The sequence below is a fragment of the Platalea leucorodia genome (assembly GCF_965183815.1).
Source record: "Platalea leucorodia genome assembly, chromosome: 5".
NCBI classification, from domain to species: Eukaryota; Metazoa; Chordata; class Aves; order Pelecaniformes; family Threskiornithidae; genus Platalea; species Platalea leucorodia.
Window position 1 is genome coordinate 86,044,966 of NC_138827.1, and position 17,669 is coordinate 86,062,634.

The 17,669-nt window shown below is 36.6% G+C and overlaps 1 protein-coding gene across 5 annotated transcripts in view; it reads left to right on the plus strand.

Annotated features, from left to right (window-relative positions):
• The window catches only part of MAP3K2 (mitogen-activated protein kinase kinase kinase 2), a 56,892-nt gene that overhangs the window by 17,724 nt on the left and 21,499 nt on the right, over positions 1 to 17,669 (plus strand). For 3 of the 5 annotated variants that reach the window (XM_082313846.1, XM_082313843.1, XM_082313847.1), the window contains exons 2-9: positions 2,484 to 2,553; positions 4,846 to 4,964; positions 7,648 to 7,688; positions 10,233 to 10,332; positions 12,156 to 12,269; positions 12,909 to 13,008; positions 13,965 to 14,095; positions 17,132 to 17,211. In XM_082313846.1, coding sequence (XP_082169972.1) covers positions 2,550 to 2,553; positions 4,846 to 4,964; positions 7,648 to 7,688; positions 10,233 to 10,332; positions 12,156 to 12,269; positions 12,909 to 13,008; positions 13,965 to 14,095; positions 17,132 to 17,211 — 689 coding nt within the window. In that variant the 5' untranslated portion in view covers positions 2,484 to 2,549. Of the gene's footprint in view, positions 1 to 276; positions 770 to 2,483; positions 2,554 to 4,845; positions 4,965 to 7,647; positions 7,689 to 10,232; positions 10,333 to 12,155; positions 12,270 to 12,908; positions 13,009 to 13,964; positions 14,096 to 17,131; positions 17,212 to 17,669 lie in introns of all 5 variants that reach the window. The other 2 variants (XM_082313845.1, XM_082313844.1) reach the window with 1 other exon arrangement.

Consider the following 17,669-nt stretch of genomic DNA (forward strand, 5'->3'; position numbering starts at 1 on the left):
GCTTACAAGGAAGTATTACAACAGTACTTCGTCCAAAGTCATGAGACACATTTTTATGTTTACTGTATTAAGACAGTTAATTAAATCAGACATTTTATGAAGATGACACTAGCTCTCATTTTAAGACAGTTGGATCAAATACAGAATTAAAAAAATGTTCTATAAGTACTTTAGTGAATAATTCTTTGGAAGATCCCTCAAGACTATTGCTGATACAAAAAACATATCTCAGGAAATAATTGAATATATGTTCTGTTTTGCTTTTTTGACTCTTAGGGATGCAAAAGATGCAAAGAATCAGACATCGGCAAAAAAGTTAGCTGTGTTATTTAAGGCTGTAAAGGTAATCCCAGTCCACTAAGTGAACCAGATCTCCTGGCATCTTGTGTGAGAGCAAGGCCCAAAGATTCTTTCCTTGTTTTGAGTGATCTTGGCTACTATCATTCAGCAAATAAATGAAAATTCAGCCCCTGTTTTCCTCTCTGAAGATAAGTACAAATCCCTTTCTTTTGTATCTCCATGGTTTCCCTTTTCTGTTGTGGAGCAACAGAGGCTTTTTCTTTTTTAATTTTCTTGAAACAGATTTTTCTGTCTCCCCCTGTGGTGGCATCAAGAGGCTGGAGACCATGTTAGTAGTAAAAGTTGGGGTTGTGTCTTGAGACTGCAAGCAGCCCAGGCCAGATATGCTTCTCACACTCTTGCAGGCTTTAATACTTTGCAAAGCATTAGACGGGAGTTTCTTTCCCACAGCACTTGGAAGCTGTTTCAGGTACTGTGTTGAGGCTGTCCATAGACTTGGGAGTATGTAACTCTGAATACACTTCAGTCGTGTTTTCAGCTTTATTTTACTTCTAATGTGCTCTCTTGTGTGCTCTCTCAACTAAACTGATTTCTGATGGCAGAGTGGGACCTCTGGATCTTCTTTAAAAGCCTGATCTCTCTTTGGTTGTTATGGAGCTTGAAATAGACAATAGTAGATCAGTCATCTGATATATAGGTAAAAGGCAGTATATGGCAGAGAGCTTGATATGGCTTTCAAGGCCAAATTTCTTTCTGAAAAAATATGCCAGAAGTACTTGAAGCTTTCTAGTTCCACTGGCGAAATGAATGCTCCTTAAAAAGGCTGTTTTCATGAAATGAGTATATAAGAGACATGATGCCAGAAACTCTTAGATGCCTAACTGAAGATGCTCAGAAATCCTTTGGAAAATTGTAATTAATTTGTTGTTAGCTAGAAAACTTGGCAGAATATTCAGGCAAGGGAGCCTGACTGGCTGCTGCTGAAAGAGCTGGCCCACCTCCCCTCTGTTCTCACCTGTGTGCTCCCACAGGTGGCCCTGTGCTGGCATCAGGGGTCATTTGGCACTGGTAAGGAACTAAACCATGAGAAAACAAATTCTGTTTAAAAAAGAAAAAAAAAAAAATTAGTCATATTCTGTTGGTGTAGCTCCTTGAATGAATTTGCAGGGAAATTATGTTTTATCAGAGTAGGGTAGATCTTTCGGCTCTTAGTCAGAAGGATGGATGGTCCACTGCAGCCAGGAAAAGGGAGAAGGGAATAGGCTCTCCCTGCTTGGTCGCAGTGACTGCTTGAGAAATTAGAGAGTTTTCTTCTATGATCTTGCATTAAAAATTCTGAATTCTTCCTGTGGTAGCCTGTATTACAACAAATCTCATTGTCTATTTAGGGATATGTCTTTAGTTTTTTGCTGTTAAGCTCCATAATAGCATCTCATAGAAAGATTATTTTAATTGGTCCTTAATTATTGTTTTTTTTCAATTGGTTGATGTTCAAGATACTGTGATAGACAGGTTGTGTTCATAAATGTGCCCCTTGTATTTCAGCTTTTCTGGATAACTTGTATATTGTATGTTAAAAGTTAATATCTGCTGTCTTCCAGATGCATTTGCTTTCAGGGGTGTTGGGGTATTTGTGTAATGCTCTTGAATTATGATGAAAAAAACTTATCAATTGACATTTTCTACTTTATAGAATCAGTAGGCATTGATGCCTCTTGATTTGTGCTGTGAGTTTCTCATATTTATATATATGAACTATTTATATGTAGTTCTGAACACAGAGCTTTGGACATCAGATACAGGAGCCTGTAGAAAAAGAATCAGTTCTTAATGATCTGTAGTAGTAAGTATTCCATGTAGCAGAGTGTTATGGCTAATTAAGCTACTAATCATCATTTTCGGGTGTAGATAGAGACTAAAATCAGCTTAAATCTAGAAGAATATTTAGTTCAGGCTTTGTGTCTTTTAAAAGTCTATATATGTTGCTCAGAGCCCAGTGAGGCTTTGGGGACAATATTTGTTTTCTTCACATGTCATACCTACAAGTGCAATCTTATTTATAGTTTATATGTGTATTTGATACATAGAATATTAGAAAAACTGCCTGTAAACAATGAGGAGTTGACTGTTTTACATGGTTTTGACAACTTCAATAATTGTGTATTTTCGGTTTTGCATTTTAGGAAATAAAATAATGTTAATGAAGCAACCATTTCCCTGAAGTTCAAGTTTTCAGGCTCACTGCCATTATGGGTAAGTCTAGTGTGTAGCGTATATAAAAATTTAATTCAGATACTTTTCATTTCTATTGAAGACCAAAAACATTAATGTAATACCATTCCTAGGAAATGTGCGCTTTGGCTGTGTAACTCAATGTATCTACATGAAAGGCAGTGTTCAGCTGGTTTGCTAGTATTCAGAATACTTCTGGATTTTTCCATTGGAATATAGCACTTTTCCCTCACTATGTGGTAACTTAAAAATCCAAGCATAGGAAATTGAGATTCATGGTATTAGGGTATTGAGCAATATTTACTGTGCTCTAAATGGTAATGGCTATTGGGGGGGGGGGGGGGAACCCCACAGTCTATATTAAAGAATTTTATTGTATTTTCTTGTCATTGCAGTGCAAAGCCAGGACTGTGTAGATGGCCTAACTGTGTTTTTCTAAATATATAGCACATTTGTATTACTTTAAATTTGATGTTGATTTTACAAGTTGTACATGCTTTTTATGAGTTGACCATGTTGTTATTGTAATCGCTTATGGGTGCTCACTCTCAAAAAAAATCCCAACAAACCAACCAAAGAAAACATTTTTGCATCGCTTTTGTTTATCTTTTATTGTTATGCTAATTTTTCCCTAACCTCATGCTTAATAATAAAGTAGCTGAATCTAGGAATACAGCACTCTCTGGATTTCTGATATTCTCCACCATTTTGTGTGAGAGAAATGACTATTGAGTCATATTGGATATTCAGTAAACTTTAGATGCTTTGCCACAATGCTTTGGTTTCCTTTATATGAAATATGCTACCTAGTGACTGCTGGGAATGAAACCTCCTCCAACCAACTGCTAAAAGAACTTTTTTTTTTTTTTTAATCACTGAGCACTAGAATAGGCTATAACACAATAAAGTAGTTTAGCTTTTTTAATTGTGGGAAGTTTTGAAGTGTGCTTTAGAGTGAGAAAGGATTAACTGTGAGCTGCAAGAATGCCTTCGGTTCTGCCATTAAATGTTGCTGGTAAAACTTGCTTTTATAGATTTGCATATCTTAGTAGAGTATGAATAATGACAGCATGAGTGATGATCAAAGTTACTCATTTTCAGACCAGCTTTCTAATCTGTTAAGAATCTATTAAATTAGAACACTGAAATCCCACAATTTCCTGATACGGCAAATATATTTGGTTATATTTGAATAGTGTGTGAAGGAATTCCCATCACTGCTGAATACCTGGGATGCTTGCTTGCTGATTTTAATGCTGAGTTTTTCTCAGGTCCGTGTTTGAGAAACACTGTTCTTTGTAAATCACAGCACTTAGCAATGAATTCTTCAATGAACATATCCATTGTGAAGTAGCATGAAGGCATACAAACATCATCTTTGTAAATAAATTTTGTTATCCAGTGTTCTAGATGCATGTTGAGTATAGTACTGTTTCTGTGGCAAAAAATTAATACAAAATATTAGTGACAAATTTCCCTTAGTGATGGATGTACAGGCTTTTGAGCTCCTAAGTGCTTTCCTGTCTAAAGGAGCATTCTAGTTCCAGGGCAAACCTTGTTTAGCATGGCCTCAGGCCATCACTGCTGCAGCAGATCACCAGGATTTAGGATTTTGTGTGAACTCGAAATCTAAGGTGCATAGCACTCCTGCCCCTAAAGTGTCCCTTGGGTTCAGTGCTTCTGTTTCTCCTTGTGATGTACTCCTGCAAGCCCTAAAAAACCTACATTTGCAGTCCTGGAAAAGTTCTGTGATGTTTTGTTTTGTTTTTATTTATTTATTTTTTTTAAATTACTCTGTGGGCCGTGAGCAGATGCTCAAACAGGGGAGGTGTTCCTCTAGGAGTTTGTGTATGCTTCTTCTGTGCGTGACTGTACCTGTTCAGGACAGAGGAAGAAAATATTTTAAAGTACTTGCTTTTCTTTATTTTTATGAATGGGGGGGCAGGGAGCATGATTTCTAGTTAACGTCTCATCCATGGACATTATTTGAAACAAAGTAGATAACCCTTTTTTTTATTAATACAGCCTGCAGTTCTGTAGAGTTGTCAATCTCTTTTATGACTTCATTTTTTTTAAACCTACTGTTTAAGTGTGTTTATTGATTAAGCTGTTTATTTCCTTAAGCACTGTTAATGATAAATGAACTAAAGATGCAACATGGCAGTATTTTTTTTTAATTCGTCAATTATGTATTGAAGTGTAATATGGACTTTTAGATTTTTAGAATAATGCCTGCCCAATTGTGAAATGAGACAGTAATGCACTTCAAATCTAACAGTCACTTATTCTTATCTGGTCTTTTTCTCTGAGCAGATGAGCAGCAAGTTTTGAATTCAATCATGCAGGATTTGGCTGTACTTCATAAGGCCAGTCGTCCTGTATTGCCCCAGCAAGAAACAGGAAAACCAAAGTCATCTTCACCTAAAAAACAGGTAATCTTTAATATCCTTACTAATCTATTGAACACTGAACGTCCTGCTGTGACTTCTATAATTATTTTTCTTGCCAGACCAGTGAGCATACCAAAATGAGCTATTAGTCTCCCACATGTGCTGCCGTTTTCTTTGTTCATGTTCTTAAGTTAGCAGTAAAATGAAATGGTGACATTTCTGACCAGATCATAGTATATGCTTAAATGACTCCGATCCTGATAAATTGATGATCATAGGGGTGTTTTGACACTATGTAGAAGATTTATTATTATTATTATTATTATTATTATTATTATTATTATTATTATTATTATTATTATTATTATTATTATTATTATATTGGTACTAGACTATTTTAAAACATCAAGGTGTGCTGGCATCTCTTATTTGGAATGCTTCTTTAGAATGAATTTTATAGGTGTACTAGATTGCCCAGTTGTCAGCTATGTCATACTGAAGAATGTCAGTACAGCAGCAGCAATGTACTTAAGCTCCTTTACTGCATCTTTGGCCTCAGTTTTTTGTTTGTTCATATGCGGGAAATGTGAATTCTTTTCAGCTCTGTTTTTTTTCTGCAGATACTGAACCCAGATGTAAAAGTAGTAAATACTTAGTTGATAGGTTTGAGCTACTGTGTGGAGAGATTAGGACAGGAGAGAATGTGGATTTTTACCCAAATTGTTGTAATAGCCCTATTGAATTAACTGTATGTTTATTTGATTGCATCCTTAATTGACAGTCCAATATTTCATGAAACTTCATTTTGTGCAGTCTTGTTTTAACCTGTTAAAGACCAAAGTGTTTGAATATATTTGGCTCTTATACTGTCAAAAACTGATGGCTACATCTGTTTAATTCTGTGCTTTAAAAGCTGTAGGAGTTCACTATATAACACAATGGTGCTTTGCTATAGGTCATTTCTGAGCTGTGACTTTAGACATTGAAGTAATGTGCATATATGATCTGAAATGATTTGAATACAATACATGTTTAGCAAGTTAAAAGAAAAATAGTTGAGCCATTTCTGAGTTTAAATGTGGTAGTGGTGAGGGGGGAAATACATATTTGTCATTCTGTTTAAATTTGTGAATTTTGAAAGTAATTACTTGTGAATCAAGTAAAATCATAGAATCATTAAGGTTGGAAAAGACCTCTGAGATCATCGAGTCCAACCATTAACCTAACTGCCAGGTCCACCTCTAAACCATGTCCCTAAGCACCACATTCACACGTTTTTTGGACAGTTCCAGGGACTGTGATTGCACAGCTTCCCTGGGCAGTCTGTTCCAATGCCTAACCACTCTCTCAGTGAAGAAATTTTTCCTAATATCTAATCTAAACCTCCCCTGGCAGAACTTGAGGCCGTTTGCTCTCATCCTGTTGCTTGTTACTTGGGAGAAGAGACCGACCCCCACCTCGCTACAACCTCCTTTCAGGTAGTTGTAGAGAGCAATAAGGTCTCCCCTCCGCCTCCTTTTCTCCAGGCTAAACAACCCCAGTTCCCTCAGCCGCTCCTTGTAGGACTTGTGCTCTAGACCCTTCACCAGCTTCGTTGCCCTTCTCTGGACACACTCCAGCACCTCCATGTCCTTCTTGTAGTGAGGGGCCCGAAAGTGAACACAGTACTCGAGGTGCGGCCTCACCAGTGCCGAGTACAGGGGCACGATCACCTCCCTGGTCCTGCTGGCCACGCTATTCCTGATACAGGCCAGGATGCCATTGGCCCTCTTGGCCACCTGAGCACACTGCTGGCTCATGTTCAGGTGGCTGTCAACCAACACCCCCAGGTCCTTTTCCACCAGGCAGCTCTCCAGCCACTCCTCCCCCAGCCTGTAGCGTTGCATGGGGTTGTTGTGACCCAAGTGCAGGCCCTGGCACTGAGCCTTGTTGAACCTCATCCAGTTGGCCCCGGCCCAACGATCCAGCCTGTCCAGGTCCCTCCGCAGGGCCTTTCTACCCTCCAGCAGATCAACACTCCTGCCCAACTTGATGTTGTCTGCAAACATTACAAAAAAAGAATTCTTTTGGAAGATACAACGTTGTTATTTGGGTATAATCTCTGTGGTTGAATGCATTTTTTTTTTTTCTTTCCTGCAATAGTTGCAATACAATTTGATTCTTAAAATTATTATTTTGCAAAACAATTTTATTTCCATGTAACTGCAGGTATTTACAGGTATCTTTGTTAGCGGGAAATTGATTGCATGAATGCTAGCTTAATTACATATGTAGGTTTTTATGGTAATTCTTCTGAAACAAGACGTGTTTCTTAAGCCTGGAATGCTCAGCTCCGAAGTGTACATAAAAACCTGTTATGGCAGTTAAGTCTGCCTGCCTGTTCATGATGGAGAATTCTTTGGTAATCAGTTCCACTCTGAATTTAAAATCATGAATCTGTTGTAATATTAAAATACATTGATAGAAAATGATGTGTTTACTTACAGAAGCATTTGTTGTACTTCAGAATAATTTTTTGTATTTTTTACACACTGTAAGCCTCTATCAGATACCTCAGCTGAAGTAGGTTGTTAAAATGCTTGGCATATCAGAAAGGACAGAAAATTAATATGGACTGCTTAAGAATTTTACTTCTGGTGTAGGATTATTGAGTGGGATTGCATGGCCTTTATTAAAGGAGGTAGTAACAAACTAATAGTGGTTCCTTTTATTTCTTTTCTTACAGAATGATGTAAGAGTCAAATTTGAACATCGAGGTGAAAAAAGGTAAGGTGGGAACACAGGAAACAATCTTGCCTTTTAATTATTTATAGAATTTTGTTGGGCTCCTATCATAAAGTTTCAAATAAACTGTTCAAAGTGTTTCAGATATCTGAGCATTTGGTTTGAGCTTAAATTTAATTTTGATATGAACACAATTTAAGGAGAACTACTCTGTTTAAAATGTGGGCTCCAAGTATACATAAATGCAGAATTATCTTACGGTAGCTATGTCCCATGTAATATCCTTCATTTGTTTACCCTTCAGATAGATGTTTGTAACCTAGAACAATTACTTAGATCATTAGCATAGATCTCAAATATTAGTAGACCAGCAAATAATTTTTTTTGCTATATCATATGCGTAATGAATGCACGATAATATATTGTTACTGTAACACCCAGAGGAAGAAGCCTAGATCTTAAAGCTCAATATTGGATTGTACTTTGGAGGAACCAATCTGAGAACTGTAATAGGAAAATTTATTAGACTTTATAATTAGATTGTTTTCATGGATAATTTTGAATGATTAGTTAAAATTGATTTCCATTTTGTGTATGAGAGGTGAATTATGTATATGCTTAAAGTATACAAACATCTGTCTCTGTATATCTCTGCTCTGATGGCTGCTCAAAAGCTTTTACAGAAGTCGACCTACAATTCCGTGCAGAACTGGTTTGTGGACAATTCATTTTGTCTGTCTCTTTTTGAAAGCATAAGCCTTCATTGTACCTGCAGAGAAATGGTTATAGAATAAGATCTTTGAAAATACTTAATGTAAAAGCAAATAACATCCTGGTCACGCTATTTGTCAATTTGTAAATTCTCTAAGTAAAGATTGCTTCAGGAAGAAACCTATGCTACTTCTGGGCAGTCCTTAGTGTGATGTGCAATAGATCAGTGTGCGTCCGTGCTGATTACAGTATGTGCCCTCCCTTTACATGGGGGAGTAAAATAGCAGTAAGTTCCCTAGTATTAACGTTCTTCAGCTTCTTCCTATCACTTTTCTGAACATCACATGTAACAGCGCATCGGTAATGGTTGAGTGCTGTAAGTAATTTGTAGCAAATAAGTCTTTTCAAAAGCTTTGAAAATTGAGGACTCTTCTACCTAGCAATTTCTTGTGAAATAAGTGAAAGCGTGAATTTTAAACAGAAAACTGTTGACTCACTGCCAGTTTGCACGGGCAGTGCATTTTTGCAGTTTATTTAATTCACTTTCACAGTGGACTAAGTTAATCAATTCAGTATGAATAGAAGCATAAAGTAAGTGTGTGGAATGATACCTTTTCCGAGCTTTTATGCTGCTGGGCCTGGCTCTGTGTTGGACTGTCCCAAGTAACTTGAGCCTGCTTGCCCTGGGGTACTGGGCAGCCCAGGCTCATTGCTTAGCCTGAGTTATAATACTTTTGTTGCCTGAGCACGTAGGTCTAAAGATAAATTAATGAAATGATGCAAGAAAGATAAGTTATGCAATGGCTTTCTCACTGGTTTTTAAAAAGGGAAGTGGAAAAGAGAACTGATTCCAGAGTTTCTTTCGGTAGTGAATGTGGCACTCTGTACCAAGGAGCGTGCACTGTGATGGGCAGAGTTCCAGGCTTGCTAAACAAATTGTTAACTACAGTGAGAATTGGTGTTGTGTGTGTGTTGGGTTTTTTTTAAATATTTTATTTTTTTTTAAATAATTTTTAATTGAAAGTGGCCTGGCTTCTAGCCTCAGTTCAGTAAGAAATATTGTTCCGTAACCAGTGTACCAATTGAAACACTGATAAAAGAGCCAGCTATCCTTTGCTAATTTTTCTGCTTCACAAAATTTGAGTGCTATTTCTTTTTTGAATGTGAATTGAACGTACCTCACTAGCTTAGTCACTTCTGAAAACTTATTTTTGTTTAGTGGTGTTGTGCCTCAAACAATATAATAGTTTTCTATAGTAAAAGGTCAGTTACAGGCATTTTGGGCTATTTGGTTTGATGAGACATTCAGTTAAAGGAAAATCTGAGTTGTTGACCTACAACTGCACTGTTCTTACAGGAGCACACCTGAGGCACAGTTAGTGAAGGACTCAGCAGTTTGGGCATGTAATTCATTATGGTAAAGATAGTGACATTTAGTTACATTCCTCAGATGAGATAGTGTTCTGGATTTCCAAAAAAATGGGGACTGTAGGAGTAATTCCTTTCTGATGCTTGTGCTTGTCAGCCTGTGGTACTCCATTGCCTTAGTTTTCTGAAGCAGAAAATTTTAGAAGTTTCTAAGAATTTGCCTCTGGAATGGAGGCCTGCAAAGCACTAAGTTATGAAGGAAGCCATATGCAAGCCAGTAAAATAGTCATAATGAGATCTAATTTTATGTGTGATTATCCCTTATAACTTCTTCACTGCTTTTCTCTGTTTTTTAATGACTCAAAATATAGAGGACAGTGAATAAAGCATAGCCTCTTATGGTCTTTTTAGTAATAAATTTAATCCTAAGATCGCTCTTAAGTAATGAGTTGCTAGATTTTCCTAAGGAATGGACAAAAATTCTTTATAATTTAAATTGTGTTTCAGGATCCTGCAATTGCCAAGGCCTGTTAAACTTGAAGATCTTGCAGCTAAAGCTAAAGTTGCTTTTGGACAGACTATGGATTTACATTACAGCAATAATGAGGTAACATTCTGTGTCTTCTAAATTCTCAGTGACTTGTATATTGATTATTCTAAGGCTGAAATTTTCTCTTGTAAGCAGAGAGAACCACTCCTGTGACAAAAGCCCAGATTTCTAATGTGTGTGTTCTCAAATATGTAAGGCTTGTCTAAATTAGGATAGGCAGGAGATGCCTGAAATGTTTTATGAGGAGAGTCATGTCTAATAAATCATGTCTCAGACTTGATTGGGAGTGAGTAAATTGTCTTCCACAGTCCTGTTGCATGACTTTGGGAGAATCTTTACCTCTTTGAGCTTTGTTGTGTTTGTAAATTTGAAATAACATTTATCCTTTCTCGTACACTTTTTTCTTTAAGGATTTATCTTGTTAGGTAATTGCTAGAATGCTGCATTTGGTAACGTTTGGACTGGAGAACTAACTGTTGCTCCTCTTAAAGTGGCTGGTTCACAAAGGTTTCTTAGGAACAATACTAGCGCTGTCAAGCCACTTATGCCTGATCAAGATTACTTCCAGCTTTCCTTTCGAAGTAGAGATGGAATTATTAATAGGAAATATATTTACAGATGCAGGATCCATTTTTAGGAGTTACTTCTGTTTTTTGCCTTGAGTCAGCAAAGTGCATGGAGGATTATTTGTGTGCTTGGTTATGCACAACATAATTGCTGTATCTAATCTGCATCTTTGCAGAAGAAAATGCCTGTTATCTCTGTTTTTTGGTTACTCACTGCCTTACCAGGCAATTCTGTGAAACTGATCCTCAAAATGAAGATTTCCTACAGAAGGCTTTTGGAGATTAGGAAAGTCAGAAGAAACGGCCATTTGTGATGCTTTAGCATCAGCTCCTTTCTCTGATAGATTTTTAGGCATTTGAGCATGTTTTCTGCTTGTCATCTTTTGCACTCGTTGGCAAATCACCCCATCACATTTCAGAAATGTGATGGTAATAACCTGTTATTAACATTAAAACTGCAACTTAAAATGAAGAGTATACTCATTTGTAATCAAGACCTTCATCTCTCACTCTCATTTCTTTTTGTATAAAAATACTGTATTTCAACTGATGTTGTATTTGAGCATCACTGACTGAGACTGTTTACAAGTAGAATAGCTTTTTAAAAAAATATATATTGTGCTGTTCCTTTGTTACAAGCAGAAGTTGTAATTTACAGACCTGAAACATAAGCCCAATTTTAATCGTTATAGAACTCGCATCTCAAGTGTACTTTAATGGCATATCATTTTCTGTTCTAAAGATCTATGTACGCCAAGTTAATTCTAATTCATTAGATCCAAGGAGATTCTAGTGAGGACTACGCTTGTTCCATGTGGATCACATCATGCCTGATAACTTCCTTAACAAATTCTGTTATTCAACGGAGAAATTCTGTTGGTGATACAACTTCAAATAAATATAGTTGTAATATTGTGAGATAGAAAAATGTGCTTTATGCTCTATAAAATAGAATATCTTCTAGACTTGCATTAACTTAGGCGATGGCAAATACACTGACATTGTTGCACATGTTTCTCTGAGACTTGTAGGATATTAAGTTGTACATGTGTAAAATGGTTGCTGCTTCATTGTGAAGACTTGTTCTGCTATGCTGTGCCTATTGAAGGCATCTGAAGGAAGAGTTAAGGTTGAACTTCAGACATTTTCGTGGTAATTTCAGGCATCATTTAATAAATTTTATTTTCAAGTTGTTTGGAATGAAAGGAAAGATAGCATCAGTTTATTTGTTTCTCTGGACTTGATTTCCTCTTTCTTGTGTCCTGTTTAAGACTTTTTTTTTTTTTTTTTTTTAATTTTTTCCCCTTTTTGTAGCTTGTAATTCCATTAACCACACAGGACGACCTGGACAAAGCTGTTGAACTGCTTGACCGTAGCGTTCATATGAAGAGTCTCAAGATATTACTTGTAATACACGGAAATACACAGGTATGAGTTGACAAGCTAAATGTCGTTTTCCTCAATTTTTATATTGAAGTATAATTTGTATCTTTTCTTAAAGATTGCATTTTTCCAATTGAAAATATTACTGATTGCTTCTTCAGTCCACTTTAAGCATGTACTAGCATTTTGTATTGACTCGGTTTTAACTTTTTCCTAGATACTGTTCCTCTGTCTTCGTATGCCTTCCCTACAATGCTAGAAAAGTGTTCCTTAATAGGATGATGATGTGATACAAATTTGAGAAGCACATAGAATTTTAAGTAACTGTAGCTGTTTGAAACTGTTCTTTAAGTCATATGATGGTGAAACTCCTTTGTTAAAAGTTAAATGTTTTGTTGTAGCAAACAGTAGCAGTGGACTATAAGCTAAATACTGAGTTATTTTGGTATTATCTATCACACTACAGCCATGATATTGATAGGATTTGTATACTAGTACATATTGAAAATTATTTTTAAATACTAACAGTGAGCTACTAAAATAGATGAATTTTGATATAAATTGACAAGCTTCTTTTCGACTGCTTGAAAAAAGGAATGTGTTGCACAAAGCCTTTAAAAGTTTGCAAAGTACTTTCATTGTATAAAGTAATAATTGCAGTTTGTAATATGTATGTATTTTCAGTCACCCAGTGTAAATAACGTGGAACCCTTGCCCTCACTGGAAGATTTAGATAATACAGTGTTTGGTGTGACAGACAGAAAAAGGCGGCTGTCTGTAATAGGTAAGCTACATATTTCAATAGCTTTAATTGTAAAACCTTTTCTTTTGTAGTATTCTCTTCATGAAGATCTTGTTCTCAGCACAGGCTGTTTGAATTTGTCTTGCTCATCAATGACTCGTCATACTATAGAGTTTGCACTCAGGGGAGTGAATTTTGAATTTTAAGTCAAAGATGGTTTAAATATATACAGTACAGAAAACTAACCAAAAAAATCACAAGTAAATAGATCTATGTAGAATTATTTGAGGTAACCGATGGGTATCCTAGAAAGTTGATGTTAGTACTCCCCTTTATTTTCAGATACAGGAACAAGTTACTGAAAAATCTGTTTGTTTATATAGCAATGGGAGTTTCCTTGCTCAGTTTAGGACTCCCATATTTTTTACTCATAATGTGTGAACGTTTGTTTAAGATACTTGTTTTGGCATTGATATAACCTTTTTGCCTATTCACGTTTTAAAGTTGGTGTGATGTTAACTTCCAAATTTAATTATTAAACTAGAGAGTTTAATGCGTAATTTTTCAAGCAATTTAATTAATATGCATTTATTATGAATAAAGTTATTCATGTTCTTTCAGATGTACTATTCTACAAAGAAAAACTGAAATTCTCAAGAGTTGGAAAGGATTAGTTGACATGGGTGGAAGGGTTTGGATTTTTTTTTTGTTTCAAAAGAAGAAAACTACCCAGTTAGATGTGTGGGCACATTATATTTCTGTTCCTATGTAATGAAAATTCTTTTTAATGCCATTGAGGCAACCCTGCCCCAGATTTTTCATAATTCCTGGATTACAGATTTTAAATGCTATATGTAGGTCTTGTATTGCCTAGGCATTTGGGAAATTTCTAAAGCAAGAAGTGATCCAGGCAGGCTGAGTGCCTATGAAGCATTTGAATAAAGCTCCTGGATTCTGGGTTAGTAAAGAGACTCTGACTAGCCCTTTTCTTTCAAAAGGTTCTAATACTCGTGACAGGAGTTCACCTCCCCCGGGATACATTCCAGATGAGCTGCATCAGGTGGCCCGAAATGGGTCCTTCACCAGTATCAACAGTGAGGGTGAATTCATTCCAGAAAGTATGGATCAGGTACGTGTGTGTTTTATTAAAATTAAAGTTTTTGTTAGATTGATTTATGAAATACTGCCGTTCAAAAAGGATACGGAATTGTTAGAAAGAACTGCTATAAAATGATGACAACCCGAGAAAACATGATCTGTGAGAGAAGGTTAACCACAATTGTGGTTGTTTAGTCTTGTAGAACCTGTTTTTTGTCTGTAAGTCTTGTAAATTATTTAAATATTTTGCTACAAGGACAAAGATAATATTCCTAATTCCCGTGATAGTTGAATGAGGTAGTGATAGATATAAATTACACCAAGAGGCGTCTACATTAGAAAGAAGAAAAACCTTTGCTTTAATGAGAAGGATATGGAAGCAAGACCAGTTTTACAACTTTCCCAGGCAATCAAAGGAGGTTTTAAACGAAAGTTTGGATCTGTCAGAATTATTTGGACTCAGCTGATACTGTGTTGGGGTAGAGGCAAGGGGATGGTGATGGGCCTGGTATAAATAAGCTCCGAAATACTTTCCACAGTCATGTTTTTGGGGGGGAGGGTGTCACAAAAATATGCTATTTTGTTCTCCTTATTCACTTGCATTATTGGTGTGGGATATCAGCACACTTAGCATGAATAAAAATCCTGCTCTCTGAATATCAAAATTGCCCCTAAAAACAGCAGGAAAAAAATGGAGGAATGCAATGGCTCACAGAATTGGCGATGGACAAAGAGACATTTTAAGAAGGAAAGAAAAATAATGCTGCATACCCAAATCACTTCACATTCTTGTTGACTTTGGCACTGTATTCACAAATGGCAAGAGGCAATGGTTTTTATGAGCTGACTAAATGAGAGACAGATGATAGAGTAAAAATAGAGGCAAAGAGATGGTGCAATTTGTTGCACAATTTCAATGGCTGAGCTGGGAATAGAGACTCAATCTCCTAATTTCCAGACCAGGGTGCTATTCATTATCATAGCCCTGTGGTCAGATCCAGCCCGCCTGGATTCATTCAGTGAAATGGTTACTTTTGGCCTGGGTAAAGTCATTTTTGGTCACTCACTGGTCAAACAGACAGATGATCTCTGAGGCCAGGATGTCCTTTCAGTCCAGAGCATTCAAGAAACATGTAACCTGTCATGTACGCAATGCTGTGTAAGCTGTCAGCAGGGTTTAAATACAGGAATTTTACTTTCATAGGAAGCCACGTTAGTTCAAACTAAGCAGCCTCGAGGGCCGGATTGGGGTGTTGGGAACTCACAACCTCTGTTTGCTCCCTTCCCCCTAAGTCACTGCGTCACCTTGGCAAGTGTTGACCAGGTTGCCTACACCTGTCACAGCCCACTCCACAGAGGCAAGAAGGGAATTTGGGAGTGGAGGGCTTTGCTCTGCTCTCCTGTTGATCTGCCTGAGCACAGCTATTTGCACTCTGACAGCAGACCCCACACTTTTAAGAAGAGACGATAGGTTGGATAGAAGCGGGCCATGGTCTGCCAGTTGGACCATACTGCATTAAGTTATAGCGGTAATTAATCTGGCAGCAGATGGGCTTTTTTCCCTTTCAGGACCCACTGCTCAGCATGAGAAAAGAGGAATATAATTGCTGAACCTATGGTAAATGTTGTCCTCCCTGATACAGAGTTAATTTATGTGTCTTGAATTTGCAGAGTGCAAACTCACTTTCTGGACACTATTTCTTTAGTAAGTCCATGATTGGTGCTCAACAAAGTATGTGCCCAGGACCTTTTAGATGCAGCACAGACCATAAAAATTGGAGGGGCAAGTGCTTAATTTACAGCAGAAGACTGGCATCCAATTCATAGAAAATAGTAGATGTTATATAATATACCAAAACAAACTTTATTTTAGGAAGGAGCTCATTTTAAGACAACATATGAGCTTTCCACTCTGTTTTTGAGAGGCAGGCTGGTAAAATTGTCGCATTCAATAATTCAAAATTTAGATTCTGTTTCCACTTCTTTTGCAAAGTAAATCTGTAAAACATTTCAGATTGCTTTACTGCAAAAGAGAAGGGAGTGATGTTTGCCTGTCATCATACTTAGGACTTCAAGGGTGGTAGTGCCAGATAAATGAAACGCATGTCAGCCAATGGAAATAGATGGTAGTCAGGAGGATGCTCTTTACTATCAATCCATTTCTTTTTCTCTGGATTAGAATTCGAGCAACAGAGAAAGTGCTGCTGCTGATTTTCATTATGTAATAGATCTGGCCGGGATAGTCAGTTTTATGACTTCTTCAGACTGATACATGGCAGATATCACACAGCTCACGAGCATTGATTGCTAGGTAGGTCGTCAGAAGTGTTTTAGGAAAAAAATCTGTCTTTGGTGTTTTTGTAAAATCCAGTTTCAGATGAAAGTGTATTTTATTTGAAACAGGAGTTTGGGTTGGGTGAAAAGGGAGAGTGTTTATAAATTTTATGCGGTCTCGCTCTTTCTCCTTCCATTTTCTCTTCAGTTCTATATAAAATTCTGCATAACTCAGTTGAAGTCCTAACTAGAGATAAATGTTTAAAAGCTTTTTACAGTATTTCGTTTTAGCTGTTTTCTGTGACTTCTAGTTGGCCAAACTGAAATCACTACAGAGGTTATATAAATTCCGTTCATCACAATCTGTGTCATATTTGAGATTTTTTTCTTTGGTGACAACAAAACCCACACTTTTTTTTAAATGTCCCAGCTTTTTATCCTTTAGAGGCCTTATTTTTGTTATTCTATTAAGCTACTCATGCAGATATTGATACAATGTTAAGAGACAATGGCATATATAGGAAGAACGTAGCAGTAACAACTTGTTAAGTACAAAGCATGATGCAGGAATAATACCTTAACTATACTCTAGTTAGATGCGAGAAAAATGACAGAATTGTTTTGGGAAAAAGAATGTAATGCAAGTTCAACTATAGCAGCTAACTTTTTCTCTAGTAATTAATGTTTCTGGTTTGGTTTTGTTTTTTATTAGGTGTTTCAAAGCAGAAACCTTCAAGCATTTCAAAAACAAAAAATTGAACTTTTTGGTCTTTCTCTGCTTTTTATTTATTAGATGCTGGATCCCTTGTCTTTGAGCAGTCCTGACAACTCTGGCTCGGGAAGCTGTCCCTCACTTGACAGCCCTTTAGATGGGTAAGAATTACTTACATTTATTATTTATCTTTATTAGATTGCATAATGTATCAGTTGTAACATGTAACTCTCCAGCAACAGCTATTACTGAACTTCTTCCAGAAATTCCTCTGTAAGTTGTAGAACAATTATAAAAGCTTATTGAAACTTAATTGCTTACTAATGCATGGAAAATAGAAGTAGCTTTTTTTTTTTTTTTTTTTTACAATTTGCATTTGAAACATAAAAATTTAGACTTCAGATTCTACAAAAATGTACTGAAGATATTTACTAAATTTTGCCAGTCTTGCATATATGTGAAGTATATTCCCTGGCAGTGAGCAGCCCTGTCAAATTTACATTTCTTAGGTATTGCTATATGAAGTAATCTTCCTTTTTCCAAGGTTGAGGGTACCCGATTCAAGAAAGAGGGTAGAATCATTTAAAGACTTCAACAGACAGTCCCCTCCTTTTCTTTG